Source organism: Hylobates moloch, unplaced genomic scaffold, assembly GCF_009828535.3.
Source record: "Hylobates moloch isolate HMO894 unplaced genomic scaffold, HMol_V3 SCAFFOLD_12, whole genome shotgun sequence".
Lineage (NCBI taxonomy): Eukaryota > Metazoa > Chordata > Mammalia > Primates > Hylobatidae > Hylobates > Hylobates moloch.
The window spans coordinates 36,853,352-36,878,794 of NW_026652287.1; the positions used below are offsets into that span (position 1 = coordinate 36,853,352).

General features: G+C 52.8%; 1 protein-coding gene across 1 annotated transcript in view; it reads right to left on the reverse strand.

Moving 5' to 3' along the window:
- Positions 1-13,173, reverse strand: part of SULT2B1 (sulfotransferase family 2B member 1) — a 48,469-nt gene extending 35,296 nt beyond the window's left edge. The window contains exon 1 of the mRNA XM_032169271.2: positions 13,103-13,173. Coding sequence (XP_032025162.1) covers positions 13,103-13,173 — 71 coding nt within the window. The remainder of the gene's footprint in view (positions 1-13,102) is intronic.
- Positions 13,174-25,443: the final 12,270 nt, after the last annotated feature.

Sequence of the window (25,443 nt, forward strand, 5' to 3'; positions counted from 1 at the left end):
GCCTCCCAAAGTGCTGGGATTACAGGCGTGAACCACCGCGCCCTGCCATGTTTTTGTAAGTTTTGAAAAACTTCATAATAACAGGTTGGGAGGAGGAGGTGGCATTTATTTGGCAAGATGTCTGAGATATTACAAAGAACGGAAAAGCAAGGGTGGAGCCAGATAGAAAGTCGTATCTTAGTTATGTAAAAAAGTAATCTGGGCACAGTGGCTCACATCTGTAATTGCAGCACTTTGGGAGGCTGAGGTGGGAGGATTGCTTGAGCCTAGGAGTTCTAAACTGCGGTGATCTATGATGGTGCCACTGCACCTTTTGAGACGGAGTCTCACTCTGTTGCCTAGGCTGGGGTGCAGCAGTGCCACCTTGGCTCACTGCAACCTCCACCTCCCGGGTTCAAGTGACTCTCCTGCCTCAGTCTCCCAAGTAGCTGGGATTACAGGTGCCTACCACCACATCTGGCTAATTTTTGTATGTGTGTGTTTTTTTTTTTTTAGACGGAGTTTCGCTCTTGTCGCCTAGGCTGGAGTGCAATGGCATGATCTCAGCTCACCGCAACCTTCACCTCCCGGGTTCAAGGGATTCTCCTGCCTCAGCCTCCCAAGTAGCTGGGACTACAGGCATGGCCACCATGCCCAGCTAATTTTTGTATTTTTAGTAGAGACGGGGTTTCACCATGTTGGCCAGGCTGGTCTCGAACTCCTGACCTCGGGTGTCCTGCCCACCTTGGCCTCCCAAATTGCTGGGGTTACAGGCGTGAGCCACCGCGCCCAACCAGACTCTGTCTCTAAAAAGATAAAAAATAAAGAATAAATTATTTTCCTTTTGAGGAAAGGCACACATCGCTAGTGAATTTTGACACACACATACCCTGTGCTATCCAACCCCGTCTTGCATGTTCTGGAACTGTCACGTTATAGAAGAGGTCCAGCTCCCAGACACTTTCCTTGCATCTGGTCTCTTATTTATTTATTTATTTTTGAGACGGAGTCTTGCTCTGTCCCCCAGGCTGGAGTACAGTGGTGTGATCTCGGTTCACTGCAACCTTGCCTCCTGGGTTCAAGCAATTCTTCCTCAGCCTCCCAAGTAGCTGGGACTACAGGTGCGTGCCACCACACCCGGCTAATTTTTTGTATTTTTAGTAGAGACGGGGTTTCACCGTGTTAGCCAGGATGGTCTTGATCTCCAGACCTCGTGATCCGCCCGCCTCGGCCTCCCAAAATGCTGGGGTTACAGGCGTGAGCCACTGCACCCAACCTATTTTTTTATTTTTATTTTTTGAGAAGAGTCTTGCTCTGTCGCCAGGCTGGAGTGCAGTGGCGCTATCTCAGCTCACTGCAACCTCCACCTCCTGGGTTCAAGCGATTCCCCTGCCTCAGCCTCCCAAGTAGCTGGGACTTCAGGCACCCGCCACCACGCCTGGCTCATTTTTTGTGTGTATTTTAGTAGAGATGGGGTTTCACCATGTTGGCCAGGATGGTCTTGATCTCCTGACTTCGTGATCAACCCACCTTGGCCCAGTCTTCTTCTTCTTCTTCTTCTTTTTTTTTTTGAGAGGAAGTCTCTGTTGCCCAGGCTGGGGTTCAATGGCATCAACTTGGCTCACTGCAACCTTACCTCCCATGTTCAAACGATTCTCCTGCCTCAGCCTCCTGAGTAGCTGGGATTACAGGCATGTGCCAACACGCCCAGCTAATTTTTGTATTTTTAGTAGAGATGCGGTTTCGCCATGTTGTTCAGGCTGGTCTTGAACTCCTGGCCTCAAGTGATCCACCCACCTCGGCCTCCCAAAGTGCTGGGATTACAAACGTGAGCCACGGCGCCCGCGCCCTGGCCTGCATCTTGTCTCAATCAGTCTCTGCCCTGTCCCCAAAGGCCACCCCTCCACATCTCCCACCGTACAGATTGCGTCAGCCCCGTCTTGCATGTTCTGGAACTGTCACGTTATAGAAGAGGTTCTTTGGTGTTTTGGTTGTTTTTGCCTAGCATAATGTTTCTGACATTTTCCGTGTCTGTGTGTACATTAGAGCTTGTTCCCGTTTGCGGCTGAGTAGAATTCCACTGCATAAATAAATCACAATGTGTTGATCCAGTCCTCTGTTAATGGACACCTGGGCGGTTTCCAGGTCAGGCTATTACTCCCAAAGCTGCCACAGTTGTTCCTGCCTTTGTGGGAACCAGCGTTCTCATTTCTCTTGGGCAAATAACTAGGAACAGAATTGCTAGGTCACAGAATGGATATCATATGATTTGCATTGTAGTAGCTGTAAAGTAGGTTTTAAGATCCGATAGGAGGCTGGGTGCGGTGGCTTAGGCCCCTGTAATCCTAGCACTTTGGGAAGCCAAGGTGGGAGAATGGCTTGAGCCTGGGAGTTCAAAATCAGGCTGGGCAAACTAGCGAGACCCTGTCTCCACAAAAAATCTATTTTAATAAAATTTTATATTTTTTAAAAAAGATCTGATAGGGAAAGTTCCCCCTTAACTTTTTTTTTTTTCTTGCCAATTCCTGCACACTTTAAGTCTATATAAATATTGGCTGGTCATGGTGGCTCACACCTGTAATCCCAGCACTTTGGGAGGCCGAGGCAGGTGGATCACTTGAGGTTGGGAGTTCAAGACAAGCCTGACCAACATGGTGAAACCCCATCTCTACTAAAAATACAAAAATTAGCTGGGTATGGTGGTACATGCCTGTAATCCCGGCTACCTGGGAGGCTGAGGCAAGAGAATTATTTGAACCTGGGAGGCAGAGGATACAATGAGCTGAGATCACGCCACTGCACTCTGGACTGGGTGAGGACGTGAGACTCTGTCTCAATAAATAAATAAATAAATAAATAAATAAAGTCTATATAAATATCGTATATATCCTCAAAACAAGTAAAACTGTGATCTATAAATAATAAAATAATAATAAAAATCAATATAAACATTCATATGATTTTTTATTTCTATTTATGTATTTATTTTGAGACAGAGTCTCACTCCTTCACCCAGGCTGCAGTGCAATGGTGTGATCTCGGCTCACTGCAACCTCTACCTCCCAGAGTTCAGGCAATTCTCCTGCCTCAGCCTCCCCAGTAGCTGGGATTACAGGTGTGCACCACCACGCTTTGTTAATTTTTTTTTTTTTTTTTTTGAGACAGAGTTTCGCTCTTGTTGCCCAGGCTGGAGTGCAATGGTGCCATCTCAGCTCACTGCAACCTCTGCCTCCCGGGTTCAAGTGATTCTCCTGCCTCAGCCACCCGAGTAGCTGAGATTACAGGTGCATGCCACCACGCCTGGCTAATTTTTTGTATTTTTAGTAGAAACAGGGTTTCACCATGTTAGCCAGGCTGGTCTTGAACTCCTAACCTCAGGTGATCCGCCCGCCTCAGCCTCCCAAAGTGTTGGGATTACAGGCATGAGCCACCGCGCCTGACCTAATTTTTGTATTTTTAGTAGAGGCAGGGTTTCACCAATGTTGGTCAGGCTGATCTCAAACTCCTGACCTCAAGTGATCCTCCTGCCTTGGCCTCCCAAAGTTCTGGGATTACAGGCGTGAGCACTGAGCCCGGCTAATTTTTGTGTTTTTAGTAGACATGGGGTTTCGCCATGTTAACCAGGCTGGTCTTGAATTCCCGACCTCAGGTGATCCGCCTGCCTCAGCCTCCCAAAGTGCTGTGATTACCGGCATGAGCCACTGCACCCAGCCAAGGCCCAATTTCGAGAAGAGGAGAGTGGGGCTCTGGGATGTAGAGCATCTCACCCACATCTGCCTGATGGGGAACACACCTTAGGTTCGAGTTCCCTGGCTCTGTCCCTTGAAGCCTGACAGTCTCACTGCAGGCCCTGCCCGTCCGAGTTCCACTGTAGCTGGGCTGCCAGTGTTGTTCCGTTCTCACTGTCTAGTTTGGCTTGTTCCCTGAATGTCGCATGCTCCACCACACCACGGAACCACATCCTGTGAGACGCCTTTCGCCTGGGGCTCTTCACTTTTTTCTCTCCTCCTTTCTCTCAAACACCTCCTCTCTCTCTCTCTTCCAGCATACCTTTATTCTTTATTTATCTTAATTAATTTATTTTATCTATTTATTTATTTATTTTGAGACGGTGTTTTGCTCTTGCTGCCCACGCTGGAGTACAATGGCACGATCCAGGCTCACTGCAATTTCTATCTCCTGGGTTCAAGCGAGTCTCCTGCCTCAGCCTCCCGCCTCAGCCTCCCAAAGTAGCTGGGATTACAGGCATGTGCCACCACGACTGGCTACTTTTCTATTTTTAGTAGGACGGGGTTTCTCCATGTTGGTCAGGCTGGTCTGGAACTCCCAACCTCAGGTGATCCGCCTGTCTCAGCCTCCCAAAATGCTGGGATTACAGGCGTGAGCCACCGCACTGGGCCCGAATTAATTTTTTTGAGACAAGGTCTTGCTCTGTCTCCCAGGCTGGAGTGCAGTGGTGTGATCTCAGCCCCACAGCAACCTCCGCCTCCTGGGTTCAAACAATCCTCCTGCCTCAGCCTCCCGAGTAGCTGGGATTACAGGCGCCCACCACCACACCTGGCTAATTTTTATTTTTTTTATTTTTGAGACGGAGTTTTGCTCTTGTTGCCCAGGCCGGAGTGCAATGGCGGGATCTCAGCTCACTGCAACCTCTGCCTCCCGGGTTCAAATCATAGGCCCACCTCAGCCACCCAAAGTGCTGGGATTACAGATGTGAGCCACCATGGCTGACCTAATTTCTGTATTTTTACTAGAGATGGGGTTTCACCATGTTGGCCAGGCTGGTCTCGAACTCCTGACCTCAAGGGATCCACCCGTCTCGGCTTCCCAAAGTGCTGGGATTATAGGCATGAGCCGCCACTCCCAGCCTCATTGACAATTTTTGAAGTTGACTATATGTGGAAATGGTATTTCAGATAGATTAGATATGTGATTAAAATTAATTTCACTTGTTTCTTTTGTTTTTTTTTTTAAAATGTGGCTACGAGAAAATGTTTTCCTATGGGCTCACAGTTATATCTTTGGAGGGTGGCCAGAGTCATGGAAACCACAGGGGGTGACAAGTCCCCCAGAGAAGAAATGGCCACTGAGGGGCAGCCTCTGACTGCAGTTCCAAGCCCCTGTTGGATTCCTTTCTCTGGCATGAGGGTTATGAGTGAGGCCTCAGTTTTCCCATCTGTAAAATGGGCATCGTAACACTGGGACCACACAGGGCTGTTGTGAAGACTCAATGAGCTCATCCCCACAAGGCCTTCAGCACAGGGCCTGGCTCAGGGCAGATGCTCAGGAAGCTCGTCATTATTAGCATTCCTCACCCATCCCCTCCCTTCCTAGCATTCGAGTTTCTGGTTCAGCAGCGGTCTCAGGAACTGGGGAAGGAGGAAAGAGAGAAAGGAGAAAGAGTCAGCCACGAGCCCGGGTCAGGCTGTTCCCCGGTCATTGCCCATTTCACAGACACTCAACCCTGAGGGCAGTCCTGTCTACCAGGAGGGTCCCAGCTCCTGAGCCACAGGGGCGGCATTCGAACCCAGGACTGCCTTCCTATGGGCATTCTTCTTTTCTTTTTTAACTTTTTTTTTTTTTAAAGAGAGATGAGGGCTTGCTATGTTGCCCAGGCTGGTCTTGAACTCCTGGCCTCAAGCAATCTTCCTGCCTCGGCCTCCCAAAGTGCTGGGATTACAGGCGTGAGCTGTGGCACCTGGCCCCTGAAGACATTCTTGCCTGCGGTGTCAGAGTCCCCACTTTCCCAGATCCTTGGGGCTCTAGTCCCCGTGTAAGTAGCCGGCCACACCTCTCTTAGGGCCTCCACTCCAAGCCTCCGGGCAAGGCGAGGGTCTCCCTTCTCAGCCTGGCATTTATTCCATGTCATGGGCGACCCACTGGGTCCCACAGTTCCTCCTCCAGACCCTCTGGGTGGCAAACTGGGCTGCTCAGTTCTTTCCAAATGAGTCCTGAACTCAGCTGGCCAGCATGGCGAAACCCTGTCTTCATCAAAAATACAAAAATTAGCTGGGCATGGTGGCACATGCCTGTAATCCCAGCTACTTGGGAAGCTGAGGCAGGAGAATCGCTTGAACCCAGGAGGCGGAGGTTGCTGTGAGCTAAAATCACGCCACTGCTCTCCAGCCTGGGCGACAGAGCAAGACTCTGTCTCCAAAACAAAACAAAACAAAAAACAAAACCAAACGGGTCCTGAACTCTTAAAGTCACCACTTCTCAGCCTTTCCTCTGCCAGTCCGTATGTAGGCCCACCAGGCACAACTGCCTCCCCCCACCCCAAAGAACGAGTGGAAAGGAAAACACATCCTGTCCCTCACTCCACAAGGCTGAATCCCTCGTCAGGGGCTGGGGGAAGAAGGAGGGAACCGTGAGCATCTTTTTCCACTTCTCCCCAAGTCTCGGCATCCGCTAGTGCTGGCCCCGAAGCCCCTCTCCCTAGTCTGCCTGCCCAAATCTCACCCAGCAGAGAGGCAATGCCTTATTATTTCTTAATTGTTTGAAACCTCTTGATCAGCCCCTGTCTCAGAAAAAGCAGCTTCAGGCCAGGCGCGGTGGCTCACACTTGTAATCCCAGCACTTCGGGAGGACGAGGTGGGTGGATCACCCGAGGTCAGCAGTTCGAGACCAGCCTGACCTATATGGTGAAACCCCATCTCTACTAAAAATACAAAAATTTAGCCAGGCATGGTGGTGCACACCTGTAGTCCCAGCTACTCAGGAGGCTGAGGGAGGAGAATCGCTTGAACCCAGGCGGTTGCAGTCAGCTGAGATAGCGCCATCGCACTCCAGCCTGGGCAACCAGAGTGAAACTCTGTCTCAAAAAAAAAAAAAAAAGAAAAGTAAAGAAAAGAAAAAAGAAAAAGCAGCCTCATGACTGGCAGGGCTTTGGCCATAAGATCATTCACGTGGCTCAGCCCTCCCTAAGGAAGGCGGGGCCGGGTTGTAAAACCAGAGGTGGCCCCTCCTCGCCCTCCCCGCCAATGAGAGGCAGAGATCAGAAGGTGCCGGCGCCAGGGACTCCCAAGATCAGAGCGAGGGGAGGAGCGGCCATCGCAGCTCTCTTGGCTGCCCGAGGGGCCCCAGGTCCAAAGGCCGGCGTGGCTTCTCTGGCCTTGACACTCTCTGTAGCCCAGCACGCAGGGAATGCAAGGAAACGCCTGGAACCGCAGAGCGCCCGCTACGCCTCCTGTCTGGGCTGAGTCTCCCTCCTGGATCTCGCTCCTTCCGGGTCTTGCTCATCCCCAAGTTCCCCATCCAGGGCGTGATACAGTCAGGCTTCCCTGGTTCAAATCCTGGCTACGCCCTGCTTGGCAGCTATGTGACCCTGGGCAAGTCACTCAACCTCTCTGGGCCTCACCTCTTACAGGGGATGATAGTGTTAAAGTGGGTTAATCTCAGACGGCTGTAAGGATTAGATGAGGTAATACAGACGGCACTCAACAGGTTGAGAACAACTTCAAGGATGTTACAGGGATTATAACATCCTGGGCTTGTCAGCCTACTGGGTCAGCAGCCCATCCTGCCTACCGCCTGTGCCAAATGTTTTCCTCTTATGATTTTTTTTTTTTTTAATTTTAATTATTTTTTGAGACAGAGTTTCACTCTTGTTGCCCAGGCTGGAGTGTAATGGCACGATCTCGACTCACCGGAACCTCCGCCTCCTGGGTTCAAGCGATTCTCCTGCCTCAACCTCCCGAGTAGCTGGGATTACAGGCATTCACCACCATGCCCGGCTGATTTTTTTCTATTTTTAGTAGAGACGGGGTTTCTCCATGTTGGTCAGCCTGGTCTCGAACTGTCGACCTCAGGTGATCCGCCCACCTCAGCCTCCCAAAGTTCTGGGACTACAGGCGTGAGCCACCGCGCCCGGCCTCTTACGATTTTAATTTAGCCCTTATTATCCTTTTTAGTCCTTTTTACATACAAGACCACATGGAACACATATTAAATTTCTTTTTTTTTTTTTTTTGAGATGGAGTTTCAATCTTGTCACCCAAGCTGGTGCAGTATGCGATCTCAGCTCACTGCAACCTCCGCCTCCTGGATTCAAGCAACTCTCCTGCCTCAGCCTCTCGAGTAGCTGGGACTACAAGCAGGTGCCACCACGCTTGGCAAATTTTTGTATTTTTAGTAGAGACGGGGTTTCACCATGTTGGCCTGGCTGGTCTTGAACTTTTGACATGAAGTGATCCGCCCACTTCAGCCTCCCAAAGTGCTGGGATTACAGGCATGAGCCACAGAGCCCGATCTCACATATTAAATTTCTAAAGCATAATTCATAACAAACCCCATAAACTAGAACATTCTGAGTGATGCATCTTGCTGATATCCCTGGGCCCCTCCCTGTGGCATCTACCCGTCCCTGGAGCTGCTATCCTGAATTAAATTCTGGTCAATTCCTTGTTTGGTTTTTATTTTATTTTTTTAGAGACGGGGACTCGCTGTGTTGTCCAGTCTGGTATTGAACTCCTGGCCTCAAATGATACTCCTGCTTTGGCCTCCCAAAGTACTGGAATGGACGGGAGCCACCATGCCAGGCCTAGGACAACTTTTTTTTTTTTTTTTGAGACAGAGTCTTGCTCTGTTGCCCAGGCTGGAGTGCAGTGGCAGGATCTCAGGTCACTGCAACCTCTGCCTCCTGGGTTCAAGCGATTCTCCTGCCTCAACCTCCTGAGTAGCTGGGATTACAGGCATGTGGCACGATTCTGGCTAATTTTTTTATTTTTAGTAGAGATGGGGTATCACCATGTTGGCCAGGCTGGTCTCGAACTCCTGACCTCAAGTGATCCACGTGCCTCGGCCTCCCAAAGTGCTGGGATTACAGGTGTGAGCCACTGAGCTGGCAACTTTTTTTTTTTTAATCACAATGCGTGTATTCTGAAAACAATAGTTTCTCTCCCTGGGGGTGCTTAAAGAACGAACCATTTGAGAGCCACTCAGGTCTGCTGCAGGATGGCCCACCACAGGGAGTTTCCACTGCAGCTGGCCCTCTTCTGACTCAGCTGCCCCTTACTCTCCTGAAGCCACCTCTGTCCCTGTGCCCCAACCATTCCCTTTCCCAGCACTCCCTGCCCCTCCTCCCCGTCTGCTAACCCTGACTCAACCTGGAAGCTCCGGCTCAGAGGTTGCTTCATGGAACCTCCATTCATTCATTCCTTCTTGACATTCTTTTCACAAATTTCCTACATTCATTTCCTATCCACGAACAGGCCAATATTTTGGTGCCAGGGGGCAGATTTGAAGCTAGACCTGCGTGATCAGGGACCTGGGACCTGGGGTGGGTGTCGGCCTGCATTCTCTCATTCCCCTGGCCAAAAATCCTAAATTGCCTGTGTTGAATCTTAACGCCTGAGAAGTTTGGCAAAGGAAGGAGAGACGGCAGAGGTCAGCCCAGGCAAAGGACACTGCGCTGGTGCATGCAAAGGCCCGAAAGTGGTGAAACCTTTCTCTACTAAAGATACAAAAATTAGGCTGGGCGCGGTGGCTCACACCTGTAATCCCAGCACTTTGGGAGGCCGGGGCGGGCAGATCACCTGAGGTCAGGAGTTCGAGACCAGCCTGGCCAACATGGTGAAACCCCGTTTCTACTAAAATACAAAAAATTAGCCGGGCATGGTAGAGTGTGCCTGTAATCCCAGCTACTCAGGAGGCTGAGGCAGAAGAATCGCTTGAACCTGGGAGGCGGAGGTTGCAACGAGCCAAGTTTGCATCACTGCACTCCAGCCTGGGTGACAGAGCAAGACTCCATCTCCAAAAAAAAAAAAAAATACAAAAATTAGCTGGGTGTGGTGGCGCATGCCTGTAATCCCAGCTACTCTGGAGGCTGAGGCAAGAGAATCGTTTGAACCCAGGAGGCAGAGATTGCAGTGAGCCGAGATTGTGCCACTGCACTCCAGTGTGAGCCACAGAACGAGGCTCTGTCTCAAAAGAAAGAAAGAGAGAGAGAGAGAGAGAGAGAGAAAAGATGTCTCTAGGATCCCTATGGAAGGAGCCGGATAAGCAAAGGCACTGTGGCAGGGAACAAGCGTGGCCAGGGAATTCAAAGTAATAGAGTAGATAGGCCGGGCGCGATGGCTCACGCCTGTAATCCCTGCACTTTGGGAGACCAAGGCGGGTGGATCGCCTGAGGTCAGGAGTTCGAGACCAGCCTGGCCAACATGGTGAAACCCTGTCTCAACTAAAAATATAAAACTTAGCCAGGCATGGCGGTGGGTGCCTGTAATCCCAGCTACTTGGGAGGCTGAGGCAGGAGAATCGCTTGAACCTGGGAGGCCGAGGTTGCAGTGAGCAGAGATTGCGCCACTGCACTCCAGCCGGGGCGACAGAGCGAGACTCCGTCTCAAAACAATAACAATAATAATATTAACTGGGCGCAGTGGCATGCGCCTGTCATCCCAGCTACTCGGGAGGCTAGAACCTCAGAGCGCCCGCTTCGCCTCCCATCTGGGCTGAGTCTCCCTCCTGGATCTTGCTCCTTCCTGGCCTTGCTCATCATCCCTAAATTCCCTGTCCAGGGCGTGATAACAGTCAGGCTTCCCTGGTTCAAATCCTGGCTGTGCCCTGCTTGGTAGCTGTGTGACCCTAGGCAAGTCACTCAACCTCTCTGGGCCTCATCTCTGACACAGGATGACAGTAGTCAAAGTGGGTTCATCTCAGATGGCTGTGAGGATTAGATGAGGTAATACGCCTGAACCTAGGAGGTGGAGGTTGCAGTGAGCCGAGATCGTTCCACTGCACTGGATGACAGCCTGGGTGACAGTGCCAGATTCAGTCTCAAAAAAAAAAAAAAAAGTAGTAGAGTAGCTGGAATGCAGGTGAGGAGGCTGGGGGGTGGAGTGGGTGAGGGCTGGGCGCTGAGGAATTCACTGGATGGCTGGGAGGAGGGGAGGAGCAGCCTGGGACAGCCAAGGCTGGAGTGGTGGGGTTCGGGGGAGATGCGGAGGCCTGAGCTGGGGCTGGGGCAACCAAGAGGAAGAACCAGGGCAGAGAGTCAGGGGACAGGGGTGGGGGTTGGGGACTGACAGGCTGGGGGCGAGCAGAGGGGGAAGTCGGGGCCAGGAGAAGCCCTGTGGATCTGAGCCAGTGATGGGGAGGGGGCATCCCTGAGATGGGCAACCCAGGAGGAGGTGCGAATTTTGGGGGGGTATGTGGCGTATCTGAGGGGGCCTGGGAGGGGGACATCCAGAAGGAAGCGGGCCCCAGGGGGATGCTCCAGCAGGCTCGCTGGGGAGAGGCACGCTCCCAGGCCTAGGGGATTCCAGAAGTGCCTGGAAGTTTGAGGTCCTAAGGGCACCCCCAGGGCGCTGCAGCCATTCAGGGCTGGAGGAGTCTTGCAGTGGAGGGCTATTCTCCCCCGCTCCGATGACAAAACCGAGCTTCGCAGAGAGTCAATGACTGAACCAAGGTCACCCACTTAGCGAGGTCACTCAGGGCGTTTTATGACCAGCTGGCGGGGGCCATAGCAGAGATTAAAAAGGCTCTCAGGTGCCTGGATGGGGTGGGGGTGAGGCCTTCCCAGAGGCGGGAACCCTGGAGGCGAGCTGGCTTATCTGTTTATCTCCAGAGGGAAGAATTGCAGAACTCAGAAGGCCTGGATTAGACAATGTTGAGTAGAGAATGCTGGGGCCTCCCTCAAGCAGAACTGGGCCAGCCTGGTCACCGCACTCAGCCCAGGAGGCCCAGAGACACTAGAAGCTTGTCTAGGTCACACAGCAATCAGGATTGAACTGCTCCTGTCTCTGGAGTTCCAGGCACCCAGGAAGGCCTCTTCATGCCCCAGCTTCTGGCTGAGGGAGGGCAGGGGAGGGCCTGAAACAGTGGAATGAAATGAAGTGACCAGGTGTGGTGGCCCATGCCTGTAATCCCAGCACTTTGGGAGGCCGAGGCAGATGGATCACCTGAGGCAAAGAGTTCAAGAACAGCCTGGCCAACATGTCAAAACCCTTTCTCTACTAAAAATACAAAAATAAAATTAGCCAGGCATGGTGGCGGGCTCCTGTAATCCCAGTTACTTGGGAAGCTGAGGCTGGAGAATCACTTGAACCCGGGAGGCGGAGGCTGCAGTGAGCTGATATTGTGCCATTGCACTCCAGCCTGGGCAACAAGAGCGAAACTCCATTTCAAAAAAAATAAAATAAAATAAGAAAGGAATGAGGCAACTGGGCTGAGAACAGGTCCTGGTTGTCCCCCTCCTCACAGCCTACAGTGGCTAGAGGGGCCCAGGCTGCCAGGAAGGTCTCACTTGGCAAGAGTGCAAGATGAGAGGGTTTGGAGATTGTCTCAGCAGTTTGCTGTGTGATCTGGGGCAGGTTGCCTGCCCTCTCTGGGCCTCTGCACGCTCACCTAAAAAATGGAGCCACGGGGAGGGGTGTAAAGGAGACATCACCAAGGCTGTGAGGGGCAGGAGAAACCACAGGCTCTGGGGTGAGACAGACCGGGTTCAGATTTGCTTCTAGCTGCATAATTGCAGTCATGTCGCGTTCCCTCCCAGCCTCAGTTTCCCCATCTGGAAAGCAGGTACTGTCAAAGTGTCTGACTCATCCCCAGGAACAGGGAGTCACGCTGAGCTCATGGAGGTGGGCAGTGCTCTGCCCTAACCACTCTTAGGAGACCTGAAGAGTCCAGAGCCCGCCCTCTCCACCCCAAGCCCCCTAGAACACAGCTTCTCCCTCTGGGTCTCAGCAGCATCCCAGTCTCTCCCATTTGACCCCCAAGCACCCCCGTTATTTCAGGGCTTGCATGTGGTGTCCTGGGTACTACAGGCCATTGTGTTTCCTGAGCAACTACTATGCACCAAGCTGCCCGCTCTCTTCCACTCCTCTATCAGGGAGACACAGGGCTTGTGGGCCCCTTTGACAGACAGAAAAACTGAGGCCCGGAGAGGGAAAGGGACACCCCAGGCTTCCCCGCTGGTGACTCAGCACTGTCGGGTCCTCACTCCCTTCTCAGGAGGGACCTATACACCACACTGGATGCCCCAGCCCAGCCCAGCCCCTCCAGCTAAGTCTGGGCCAGGCCTGCGGCTGCGGGAGGCTGCAGGCCACCATTTCCACAGCCCCCGGCTCCCCCAAACAGCCACCTCCTCCCTGGGATCTCCTGGCTCCTGCCCAGGTCTGGGCCTCACCTGATTTCCGAGATGTCATCTTCATAGGTGTCCCACAAGCCTGGGATCTGGGGCTCGGCGGGCCCGTCCATGGCAGGTGGGCGAGGGTGGGGAGGGGAGGACGAGCAGGGAGCAGGCGGCACAGAGGCCAGGTGTGCGCAGCGACAGCGTCTGCCACCTGGGGAGCCCGCCAGGTGCCTACTCCGTGCCCGGCCCAAGGGGAGGGGCAGCACCCAGCCGGTTCTCCCAGCTGCTACCCACGCCTCCAACAGCGGGGAGAGGCCGGAGGGAGCCACCCTGCTCTGAGGGCGGGGAGGAGCAGTGATGGGCACGTCCTGGCGTCTGGTGCTCAGCTAGGGGCAGAGTCCAGGGGGTCAGTGCCAAGCCCACGGGCTTGTGCCAAGCCTTCCGGGCTGGCAGTTCTGGGCCTGTGGGCACCCACCTGGAGCCCACGTTGCTCATTTGGGAAATGGCGCTGATCTCGCCCATCTCAGCGAGTTCATTCATTCACTCACTCATTCATTCCTTTATTCATTTGAGAAATATTTACTGAGCATCTCCTGTCTGCCAGGCGCTGTTCCAAGCACTAGGCCACCACTGGGGACAGGGCAGACAGAAACTCGCCCTCATGGGCTGATGCTTAAGGGGCACCCTGGAAACAGACACAGGGACGGAGGCATAGCCAGGACCACGGCAGCACAGACAGGGCGGGAGCCAGGGAGAGAGGGAGAGGGCAGAGGGCATGGGAGGCAGAGACCAAGAGGGGACTGAGAGGCACGGGGGCCAGAGACCTTGGGAGACGCAACAGAGATACACAGAGGGTGGAGACAGAGACACACAGAGACCCAGAGGAGACAGAGACACACAGGGGTCAGAGACCCTGAGAGCCCCAACAGCGATATACAGAGGGCAGAGATAGAGATACATAGAAAGGTCAGGGACAGGGAGAGACACAGATATGAGAGACAACTGCCAGATATGGTTGAGTGTGAGAGTTTGAAGGTCACAGCCCTGGTTCAAATCCCAGCTCCAGTGCCTCCCAGCTGTGGGGCCTGGAACCAGGCTCATAGGCTCATCTTGCCTTAGTTTCCCCATCTGTGAATGGCACCCATCGGGCTGTTGTGAGGACTGAGGGAGACACTCTGAGCTGCTGGTGGAGGATCTGGTACACAGTGGGCTCAGCATAGACGGTGTTCTCTTCTCTGCTGCCCCCACCCCAAACCCTGGCCCTCCCAGCTGTTGGTCCCTGACCCCTCAGAGTCCTGGAGTCTGGCCATGAAGCCAGTCTCCCCACCAGTGGTGGCAGGTGTCTGTAATCCCAGCTACTTGGGAGGCTGAGACACGAGAATCGCTTGAACCTGGGAGGTGGAGGTTGCAGTGAACTGAGATCACGTCACTGCACTGCAGCCTGGGCAACAGAGAGAGACTCCGTCTCAAAAAAAAAAAAAAAAAAAAAAAATGCCAAAAGAAAGCCTGTGCAATGGCTCACGCCTGTAATCCCAGCATTTTGGGAGGCCGAGGCAGGTGGATTGCCTGAGGTCAGGAGTTCGAGACCAGCCTGGCCAACATAGTGAAACCCCATCTCTACTAAAAATACAAAAAATTAGCTGAGCATGGTGGCAGGTGCCTGTAATCCCAGCTATTCGGTCGGGAGGCTGAGGCAGAAGAATCACTTGAACCCTGGAGGCAGAGTTTGCAGTGAGCCAAGATCGCGCCGTTGCACTCCAGCCTGGGCAACAAGAGTGAAACTCCATCTCAAAAAGAAAAAAAAAAAGCCAAAACAAATAAAATTGTATATACTGACCAATTATTGTTGCATAGGTGAGGGGGATGGAAGACGTCAGACTCACCTAACAGATGCAGAAAGGGGGCCCAGAGAGGTAATGTGGCTTCCCCCAGGGCACACAGCACTGCCCGCCTTCACTCTGAGGGTGAGCAGAAGAGGAGGGTTCTGGGGTATCCCATCTCTCAGTTCACCACCCCAAGACCCGTCTCCAGGAGGCTGAGCTGTGGGAGCGCCCACCCCTGCCCCCAGCCACTACCGAGTCCACATCCTCAGCATTCTGCCTTAGTACTTTCAGTGTTAGGCCTTGATGTTCCCTGCTGCAAACGGGGCTCTCTTGCAGGGCGGGTGGAAGGGTGAGAGGGCCAGGCATCCCCCTCTAAGGCTGAGTGAACCCCTCTGATGTCAGAGGTGGGAGACTGAACCACGACACCCCACCTGGCCTCCGGCTGGGCTGTCTTCACCTTTGTTTTCTATTCAATGACCCTTTGTCCCTGGCTCTGTGTGTTGCTGGGGCGGGGAGGTAGGGAGAGTCTGGGGAAGGGAATGCCCAGGTCCTTAGGGATCCTGAGAGGGAAACTCGCAGGCAGGCAGGGAGGCAGCCCTGGGGCACAGGAAGGTCGGGGAAGGGAGCACTAGGGCCTGAGGTTGTGCCTGAGTGAGCAATGGAAAGAAATTGGCCAAACTAGGAGGCCTAAGACCCAGGGAAGGCTCCTACTGCAGGGCCTTTGTCCTTGCTATTCCCGCATGTTCCTGATACCTGGGGGCTTCGTGGGCTCCCATCGTCCGAGTCTGCCCAGTGTCACCTCCCCCAGGCTCCTCCACCAACTTCTCCATTCCTCTTTCCTGTTTTACTTTTTCCCATAGCACTCGTCACCATCTGACCTCCTAAATGTTTTGCTTCTTTGTCTTGTTTACCATCTATCTCCCCAGGAGACTGTCAACCCCATGAAAGAAGGGCTTGTTCTATGTCAAATCTGCGGTTGTTTCCCAAGGGAAGAGCCTGAAATATAGTAAATGCTCAATAAGTGCCTGTTGATGGAATGAATGAAATGAATCGTCACAGGAAGACGTGATGGAACGAGTGAAGGTCATGGTGGTGCAAGGAGAAGTCCGTTGAATCTCTGTGGAGAATCAGGAGGGAGCTGAGGAGATGCAAAAGCCTGATTCTGGAAGGCGAGGGGTCCGGACTCCTACAGAGGTGGCAATGAGGAGCCAGAAGACACCAGAGTGACATTTTAGCCAATTAGGGGAGTGCAGGGATACTAGTGGAGACCATCAACCCCCAGAAATGAACCCGAGGGGCTTGGACATCTGGGAGACAAGAACAAGACTAGCAGGATGAAGGAGTGGGCTGGGCTTGGTGGCTCATGCTTGTAATCCCAGCACTTTGGGAGGCCCAGACGGGTGGATCACGAGGTCAGGAGTTCAAGACCAGCCTGGCCAACATGGTAAAACCCCATCTCTACTAAAAATACAAAAATTAGCCGGGAGTGGTGGTGCGTGCCTATAATCCCAGCTCCTCAGGAGGCTGAGGCAGAAAATTGCTTGAACCCAGGAGGTGGAGATTGCAGTGAGCCGAGATTGTGCCACCGCGCTCCAGCCTGGGCGACAGAGCAAGACTTGGTCTCAATTAAAAAAAAAAAAATGGGATGAAGAGTTTGGGAAAATGCAAGTGGAAAACCCAGAGCCACTTGGTCATGGGTAGTGAGAGGAGCAAGGATTATACACCCATTCATCCCTCCAGCTGTTCATCCCTCTATCTATGCATCTAGCTGTCCCTCTATTCATCCATCACCCATCCACCCAACCATCCACCCAACCATTCATCCAGCCACCCAACCACTTATCCAATCATCCATTCAACATCCATCTATCTACCCATCCAACCATCCATCCCTCCATCCATTCATCAGCCATCAAACCATCCACCTCTTCATCCATTCATCATCCATCCATCCATTCATCCATTCAACCATCTACTCAACCATCCATCTATCCAGCCATCCATCACCCATCCATCCATTTTCCATCCATTCATCTAGCCACCCAACCATCCAACCATCCATCTATCCATCCATCTTCCATTCATTCAGCCATTTATTTATCCATCACCCAACCATTCCTTCATCCATCCATCCATCCATCCTGCCATCCATTCATCACTGTCTATCCATTCATCCATCCAAGCATCTACTCAACCATCCTTCTATCCATCCATCCATCCCTCTATTCATCCACTCAGCCAGGTATCCATTCAACCAGCCATCTATGCATCCATCTTTCTATGCATCCTCCATCCATTCATCCATCTATCCAACCATCTACCCATCCATTCGACCATCCATCCATCCATCCATCCATCCATCCATCCATCCATCCATGCATCCACTCATCCATTCATCCAGGCATCCAATAGTCTGTTTCTCCAACGAATATCTGCAGAGACCTCCCCTGTGTCTGTCTCTGGTATTGTGTCCACAAACAAGACATGTAAGTAAATGGCTTAGACCTGTGCTGTCCATCCCAGAAGCCACTGGCTGTAGGTGGCTATTTAGCACTAGAAATGTGGCAATGTGACGGAGACAGTGAAAATTTTCCATTTTATTTCATTTTAATTAATTTAAATTTAACTTTAAAAACAGAAACAGCATAAAATACTTTCTCCTTAAACATGACATTAATGCTTTGGTAAGTCTCCATTTTAATGTACCTTTTAGAAATTGAACATCAAAATGGAGAAACAAAGCATATAAAACATGTCTTTTTTTTTTTTTTTTGAGACGGAGTCTCACTCTATCTCCCAGGCTGGAGTGCAGTGGTGCAATCTCGGCTCACTGCAAGCTCCGCCTCCTAGGTTCACGCCATTCTCCTGCCTCAGCCTCCAGAGTAGCTGGGATTACAGGTGCCTGCCACTACACCCGGCTAATTTTTTGTATTTTTAGTAGAGACAGGGTTTCACCATGTTAGCCAGGATGGTCTCTACCTCCTGACCTCGTGATCCGCCCGCCTCAGCCTCCCAAAGTGCTGGGATTACAAGCGTGAGCCACCGCACCTGGCCCTTCCAGTCTTAAAGCTGGAGAAAACTACAATTAATTTTACCTGTTTCTTTTTTGTTTGTTTTTGAGACAGAGTCGCACTCTGTAACAATCTGTGCTATCTTGGCTTACTGCAACCTCTGCCTTCCAGGTTCAAGCGATTCTCCTGCCTCAGCCTCCCGAGTAACTGGGGTTACAGGGGCGCACCACCATGCCCAGCTAATTATTTTGTATTTTTAGTAAAGACGCGGTTTCACCATGTTGGTCAGGCTGGCCTTGAACTCCTGACCTCAAATGATCTGCTCACCTCAGCCTCCCAAACTGCTGGGATTACAGGCGTGAGCCACCATGCCTGGCCACCTATTTCTTTTTGCTTTTTTTTTAAAAATGTGGCAACTTGTGGTGTGTGGCTTGGAGGCTATTTGTATTGACTGCTGGCTTGGGCTAAGTTCCATGTGCTTGGTACCCTGGCTGTAGAGGCCAGGACCTTCTTGGGAGGCCAGGACCTTCTTGGGAGGCCAGGAATGACTTCCCAGGAAAAGGATGCCCCAGTAGGCGAAACCAAGGACAGAGCAACTCACCAGATGGGTAAGTGGGACTTGAGTGGTGGAAAAGGCATCTTGGTAGAGGGCCTGGCAGGGACAAAGGCCTAGAGGCTGGAAAGACTTTGGGAGGTGTTTCCTCTAGGCCAAAGAGGGGGCCTCTGGGGGCCAGGCTCAGTGCCTCACCTCTGTAATCCCAGCACTTTGGGAGGCTGAGGCAGGAGGATCGCAGAAGCTCAGGAGTTTGATATCAGCCTGGGTTACAAGGCCTCATCTCAACAAAAAATTTAAAAATTATCTGGGCATGGTGTTATGCACCTGTGGTCTCAGCTACTCGGGAGGCTGAGGTGGGAGGATCACTTGAGCCCAGGAGGTTGAGGCTGCAGTGAGCTATGATTGCACCACTGTGCTCCAGCCTGGGTGACAAAAACACAACAGGCCAGATGCAGTGGCTCATGCCTGTAATCCCAGCACTTTGGATGGCCAAGGCGGGCAGATCACCTGGGGTCGGGAGTTCGAGACCATTCTGACCAACATGGAGAAACCCTGTCTCTACTGAAAATACAAAATTAGCCGGGCGTGGTGGCGCATGCCTGTAATCCCAGCTACTCGGGAGGCTGAGGAAGGAGAATTGCTTGAACCTGGGAAGCGGCAGTTGCGGTGAGCCAAGATCGTGCCATTGCACTCCAGCCTGGGCAACAAGAGCGAAACTTCATCTCAAAAAACAAAACAAAAGAAGCCCCCAAAACACAGAGTAGCACTAGGGATAGGGAAGTAGTCCTGGGTTCCTGGGTAGGGGTTGACTGTGAGGGCGTCCAGGGACACTCACACCCATCCCTGGGGGCTTAAGGGTGGCAGGTGGGGATGGGCTGGGCCAGTCAGGACATGCCCTCCACCCCCATAAACCCAAAGCACAATGGACACGTCACCTGTGTGCCACCGACCACAAGGAGACTGTCTCCTGTTCTACACCTTGGGCTGATTGCGAAGGGGGCATTGGAAGTGGCCTTGCCAATGGGCTGAGGGTGGAGAGCAGGGGACTCCCACCCTGGAGCAATTCCTTGGCCTCTCTTGGGGGGACCCATCTGTCCCCCAAGCACTGGGATGTGCCATTTTGCTCTTGGAGCTCAGATATGGGCAAAGGGAGGTCACTGGGTCATGAGGTCAGGTTTCCACAGAATCGAGGCCATTGTCACCTCCAGAGCCCGACCTTTCCATTAAAAGCGAGTCATTGCCGGGAGTTCTCGGAGCCCGAGGACAGCCAGCCCTGGCTGCTTAGAGGCTGGGTTCCCGAGGGAGCAGGGGCTGGAGGCGGGGCGTCCAAATCCCAAGTCAGGAAGGATCCAAGGAGGAACCCGAATGGGGCGGAGAGGGGGCACGGTCCACAGCTGGGGGCCCAGACTCCTGGGTTTGATGGAGGAGGGGCCTGGGCCAGACCCCAGTGACCCAGACAGACAAAAATGGGACACTTAGACACACAGATCTGGGGAAGGGGGTTGGGGGGAGGTTACGGGTGGTAGAGGACACTCCTGTCCCCAAGCCCACGCAATGGCCCCTTGAGGCTCAGGCAACCTCAGATGGGTGGGGTGAGAGATGGCGGCTGACACCTCAAAGCCACGCTGGTTCCCCCCAGCCGTCCCCTCTAATCAGTGGGTCCATCTTGGGGTGCAGCGAAACCTCCTTGTCTGCTCCCCACCCCACCCTGATTACTCCATCCCCACGATGTGCAGGCACAGGCCCCCAGGGCCGATACCACCGCCCGCCCCACCCCACACACTCACACTCACACTCATGCCCCGCCTGTCCTGTGCTGGGATGGGGTTGGGCTGGAGGCCACGTGGGGGTGGGCCCCACACCACTCCTAGGCTCCTCTCTTGGGAGGGGGTAGCTGAGACTGCTGGCTCCTGGTCCTCAAGGTGACAGAGACTGCAGAGGGATGCTGGGGGAGTGGGGTGGGGGGACTGAAGGCCAGAACCTGGGTCCTTACTGGCTGCATGGTCACAAAAGGATAACAGGGTGGGGAGAGAGGCAGGTGCACACAGAGCAGGGGGCCCAACAGGCCACGGCTGTAGTGACAATGTTTCAGGGAACCAGAGCTGGAGGCTGGACTCCTGGGTCTGAGGGAAGAGAGGCTGGGGGTCTGTACTCTTGGGTCTGAGGGAGGAGAGGCTGAGGGCCTGGACTCCTGGGTCTGAGGGAGGAGGGCTAGGGGCCTGGACTCCTGGGTCTGAGGGAGGAGGGGCTGAGGATCTGGACTCCTGGGTCTGAGGGAGGAGGGGCTGGGGCTGGGGGTCAGGGAAGTTGGGTTTCTGGTTTCCTGGGCTGGGACAAACTGAGCCAAGTGAGGGGTGTGGGGTGGGAGTGCTGTGTTGGGGGGTCTGGGGTAGGGGTGCACCAGTGAGCACAGTAGCCACTCCTCCCCTGCGTCTTTTGGGCCTGGGGTGCTCCCAGCACCATTCTCACCTGTCCCCGGCGCTCTCCTCTGCCAAACGCCAGGACCAGCCAAACCAGCTGTGCCAGTTGGGCATCCCCGTGCACCACCCCCCCATACCCCCCTTCCCTGCAGTGGCTTCAGGGAGGCCTGGGCCCAGCCCGAGGGTGGTGCACGGGTGGGCAGGAGGCCGGATTACAGGAGAACAGGACGCCCCAATCGCTGCTTCATCTTTCCGCCTCCCACCCTCATCTTGCTCATCCCTGTTCCGTTCCTCCTCCTCCTGCCTCGGGCCAGGGCACTGTTCCCACTTCCTCCAGGGGCCTGGCTTCCTGCTTGGCCCTCAGTCCCCGAAAACATGCTCCATGACACATGCATCCAGCGCTTCCTGCCGCTGGGCCCCATCCATTCACGTTCATTCATTCCCCAGCACCTGTTGCATGCCAGGCACTGTTCCAGGCGCTGGAGACACAGTGGCAAAAAAAAAAAAAGTGAGAATGGACTCATGGTGGGCAGAACATTGCCCCCCCAAGAGATGTTCAGGTCCTAATCCTGGAAAGTTCGAACATGTGACCTCCCACCACAAAAGAGACTGTCGATGTAATGGAGTGAGGGTTTTTTTTTTTTTCTTTGAGACAGTCGCCCAGGCTGGAGTGCAGTGGTGTGATCTTGGCTCACTGCAACCTCTGCCTCCTGGCTTCAAGCAAATCTCTTGCCTCAGCCTCCTGAATAGCTGGGATTACAGGCACGTGCCCCCATGCCCAGCCAGTTTTTAATTTTATTTTATTATTATTATTATATTTTGAGTTTCACTCTTGTTGCGCAGGCTGGAGTGCAATGGCGCGATCTCAGCTCACTGCAACCTCTGCCTCCTGGGTTCAAGCGATTTTCCTGCCTCAGCCTCCCGAGTAGCTGGGATTACAGGCAGGCATGCGCCACCACACCCAGCTAATTTTTTATTTTATTATTGTTATTATTATTGAGACTGAGTTTCACTCGTTGCCCAGGCTGGAGTGCAATGGCACCATCTCGGCTCACTGCAACCTCCACTTCCCGGGTTCAAGCAATTCTCCTGCTCAGCCTCCCGAGTAGCTGGGATTACAGGGATGCACCACCACACCCAGCTAATTTTGTATTTTTAGCAGAGACGGAGTTTCCCCATGTTGGTCAGGCTGCTCTCGAACTCCCGACCTCAGGTGATCCGCCCGCCTCAGCCTACCAAAATGTTGGGATTACAGTCGTGAGCCACCACGTCCGGCTTAATTTTGTATTTTTTTAGTACAGACAGGGTTTGTCCATGTTGTCCAGGCTAGTCTTGAACTCCCAACCTTAGGTGATCCGCCCGCCTCCGCCTTCCAAAGTGATGGGATTACAGGCGTGAGCCATTGCGCCCAGCCTTAATTTTTTATGTTTTATTTTTGTAGAGGTGGGGTCTGGCTATGTTACCTATGCTGGTCTCAAACTCCTGGGCTCAAGCAATCCTCCTGCCTCAGCCTTCTGAATAACTGGGACTTCAGGCGCTCACCACCATGCCTGGCTAAAAACTAAGGGATGCTTTAGGTGGGCAGTCAAGGTGGGCCTCTCAGAGGAGGTGGCCTGACGGAGGTGAGGCAACAAGCTGGGTACATATCTGGGGCAAGAGGATTGCAGTCATTGAGAATAGCCAGTGCAAAGGCCCTGTGGTGGAAAGGTGCCTGGCGTGATAGAGGAATGTAAAGGAGGCCAGTGTGGCCGGAGCAGAGAACATGGGGGAGGAGCTGGTGGCCCACACACCTAGTGTCAGTTAGAAAATGACCTTTAAAAATATTGACCAGGCACGGTGGGTCATGCCTGTAATCCCAGCACTTTGGGAGGCTGAGGCGGGTGGATTGCCTGAGGTTAGGAGTTCGAGACTAGCCTGGCCAACATAGTGAAACCCTGTCTCTACTAAAAATACAAAAAATTAGCTGGGCGTGGTGGCAGGTGCCTGTAATCCCAGCTACTTGGGAGGCTGAGGCAGGAGAATTGCTTGAACTCGGGAGGCAGAGGTTGCAGTGAGCCAACATCGCACCATTGCACTCCAGCCTGGGCAACAAGAGCGAAACTCTGTCTCAAAAAAAAAAATCAGCTGGGCACGGTGGTTCACGCCTATAATCCCAGCACTTTGGGAGGCTGAGGCGGGCAGATCACGAGATCAGGAGATCAGGAGACCATCCTGGCTAACACGGTGAAACCCTGTCTCTACTAAAAATAAAAAAAATTAGCTGGATAAGGTGGCGGGCGCCTGTAGTCCCAGCTACTTGGGAGGCTGAGGCAGGAAAATGCTGTGAATCTGGGAGGAGGATCTTGCAGTGAGCCGAGATCGCGCCACTGCACTCAAGCCTGGGTGACAGAGCGAGACTCTGTCTCAAAAACAAACAAACAAACTATATATATATATATATATATTTCTATTTATATATATTAGTAGCCCAGGTGTGGTGGCTAACGCCTGTAATCCCAGCACTTTGGGAGAGTGAGGTGGGAAAATCGGTTGAGCTCAGGAGTTCAAGACCAGCCTGGACAACATAGTGAGACCTCGTCTGTGTATATATGTGTGTGTGTGTGTGTGTGTGTGTGTGTGTGTGTGTGTGTGTGTGTGTGTGTATGTAGTCACAGAGTCTTTTGTTTTCTTTTTTCTTTTTTTTTTTTTTTTTTGTTTTCTTTTTTCTTTTTTTTTTTTTTTTGAGACAGAGTCTCGCTCTGTCACCTAGGTTGGAGTGGAGTGTTTCCATCTCGGCTCACTGCAACCTCTGCCTGCCGGGTTCAAGCGATTCTCCTGCCTCAGCCTCCCGAGTACCTGGGATAACAGGCACTCACCACCACGCCAGGCTAGTTTTGTATTTTTAGTGGAGACGGGGTTTCACCATGTTGGTCAGGCTGGTCTGGAACTCCTGGCCTCAAGTGATCTGTCCACCTTGGCCTCCCAAAGTTCTGGGATTACAAGCATGAGCCACCGCGCCTGGCCTGTCACAGAGTCTTAATAATGGTATGCGGCTGCCTTGCAGGGAGCGCTTTCCAGGTAAACGTGTACATTTAGGGCCGTGGAGAAGAATAAGGCCAATCAAGAGACAGGAGGCACCGGTGGGGAAGGGGTTAAGCTGAATTTCCACTTTAAACCGAGATAATGACATTGGAACAAGCCTTTGAAGGAGGTGAGGAAAGGAAAGAGTGTTCTGGACAGAGGAGACAGCACAGGTAAGGGTCTGGAGGTGGGACTGTGCCTCTCAGCTGGCTGAATGGCAGGACCGTGAGAGCTGAGTCCCAGCTGGGTTTTCCTCTGTGCCTGGGGACTGATCCCTCACGCTGCCTCCTCCCATGCAAACTCTCTCCCAGCTGCAGGATCGACAGGCCTCGCCAATGCATAGATAGGCACATTACACAAGCAGGGACAGCTCTGTCACTCCAAGATACACAGTCAGTTATTTTTGTTAATTTTTTGGGATGGAGTCTCGCTCTTTCATCCAGGCTGGAGTGCAGTGGTGCGATCTCGGCTCACGGCAACCTCTGCCTCCCGGGTTCAAGCGATTCTCGTGCCTCAGCCTCTCGAGTAGCTGGGATTACAGGTGCCCGCCATCATGCCCGGCTAATTTTTGTATTAGTTTTAGTAGAGAGGGGGTTTCACCATATTGCCCAGGTTGGTCCTGAACTCCTGACCTCAAGTGATCCACCTGCCTCTGCCTCCTAAAGTGCTGGGATTTGCAGGTGCCCAGCCATCAGTTTTATTATATTTGTCAAACACTTGTGTAGCACATACTCAGTGCCTGGCACAGTGCCAAGAGATCTGCACAGCTACGCGTTTCAGCCTCATGATGATCCTATGAGTAGGCACTATTATTATCTCCATCTTTCCAATGAGAAAACCAACATACAGGGCACTGACGTCACTTGTCCAAGTCGAAGCTGGCGGAAGGCAGTGCTAGAACCCAGGGGCCTGGGCTTCTGCTGGAGGCATGAACTGGACTCAAGGATAAAACATTTTGCACCTTTTCTGGCTCATAATAAATGCTTAATAAGCAGTAGCTCTGGGCCACTAGTCCCCACGAAGGACTGCGCATAAGAATTTCCTGGGCAGTTTTTTTTTTTTGAGACAAAGTCTCTTCCTGTCGCCCAGGCTGGAATGCAATGGCGCAATCTCAGCTCACTGCAACTTCTGACTCCCGGGTTCAAGCAATTCTCCTTCCTCAGCCTCCTGAGTAGCTGGGATTACAGGCGCCCACCACCATGCCCGGCTAATTTTTGTATTTTTAGTAGGGATGGGGTTTCACCATGTTGGCCAGGCTGGTCTCTAACTCCTGACCTCAGGTGATCCACCTGCCTCGGCCTCCCAAAGTGCTGAGATTGCAGACGTGAGCCACCACACCCGGCTCCTGGGCAGTTTTTACTTTCATTTATTTTATTTATTTTATTTTTTTTTTGAGATGGAGTCTCACTCTGTTGCCCAGGCTGGAGTGTAGTGGTGTGATCTCGGCTCACTGCAACCTCTGCTTCCCAGGTTCAAGCGATTCTCCTGCCTCAGCCTCCCAAGTAGCTGGGACTACAGGCATAGG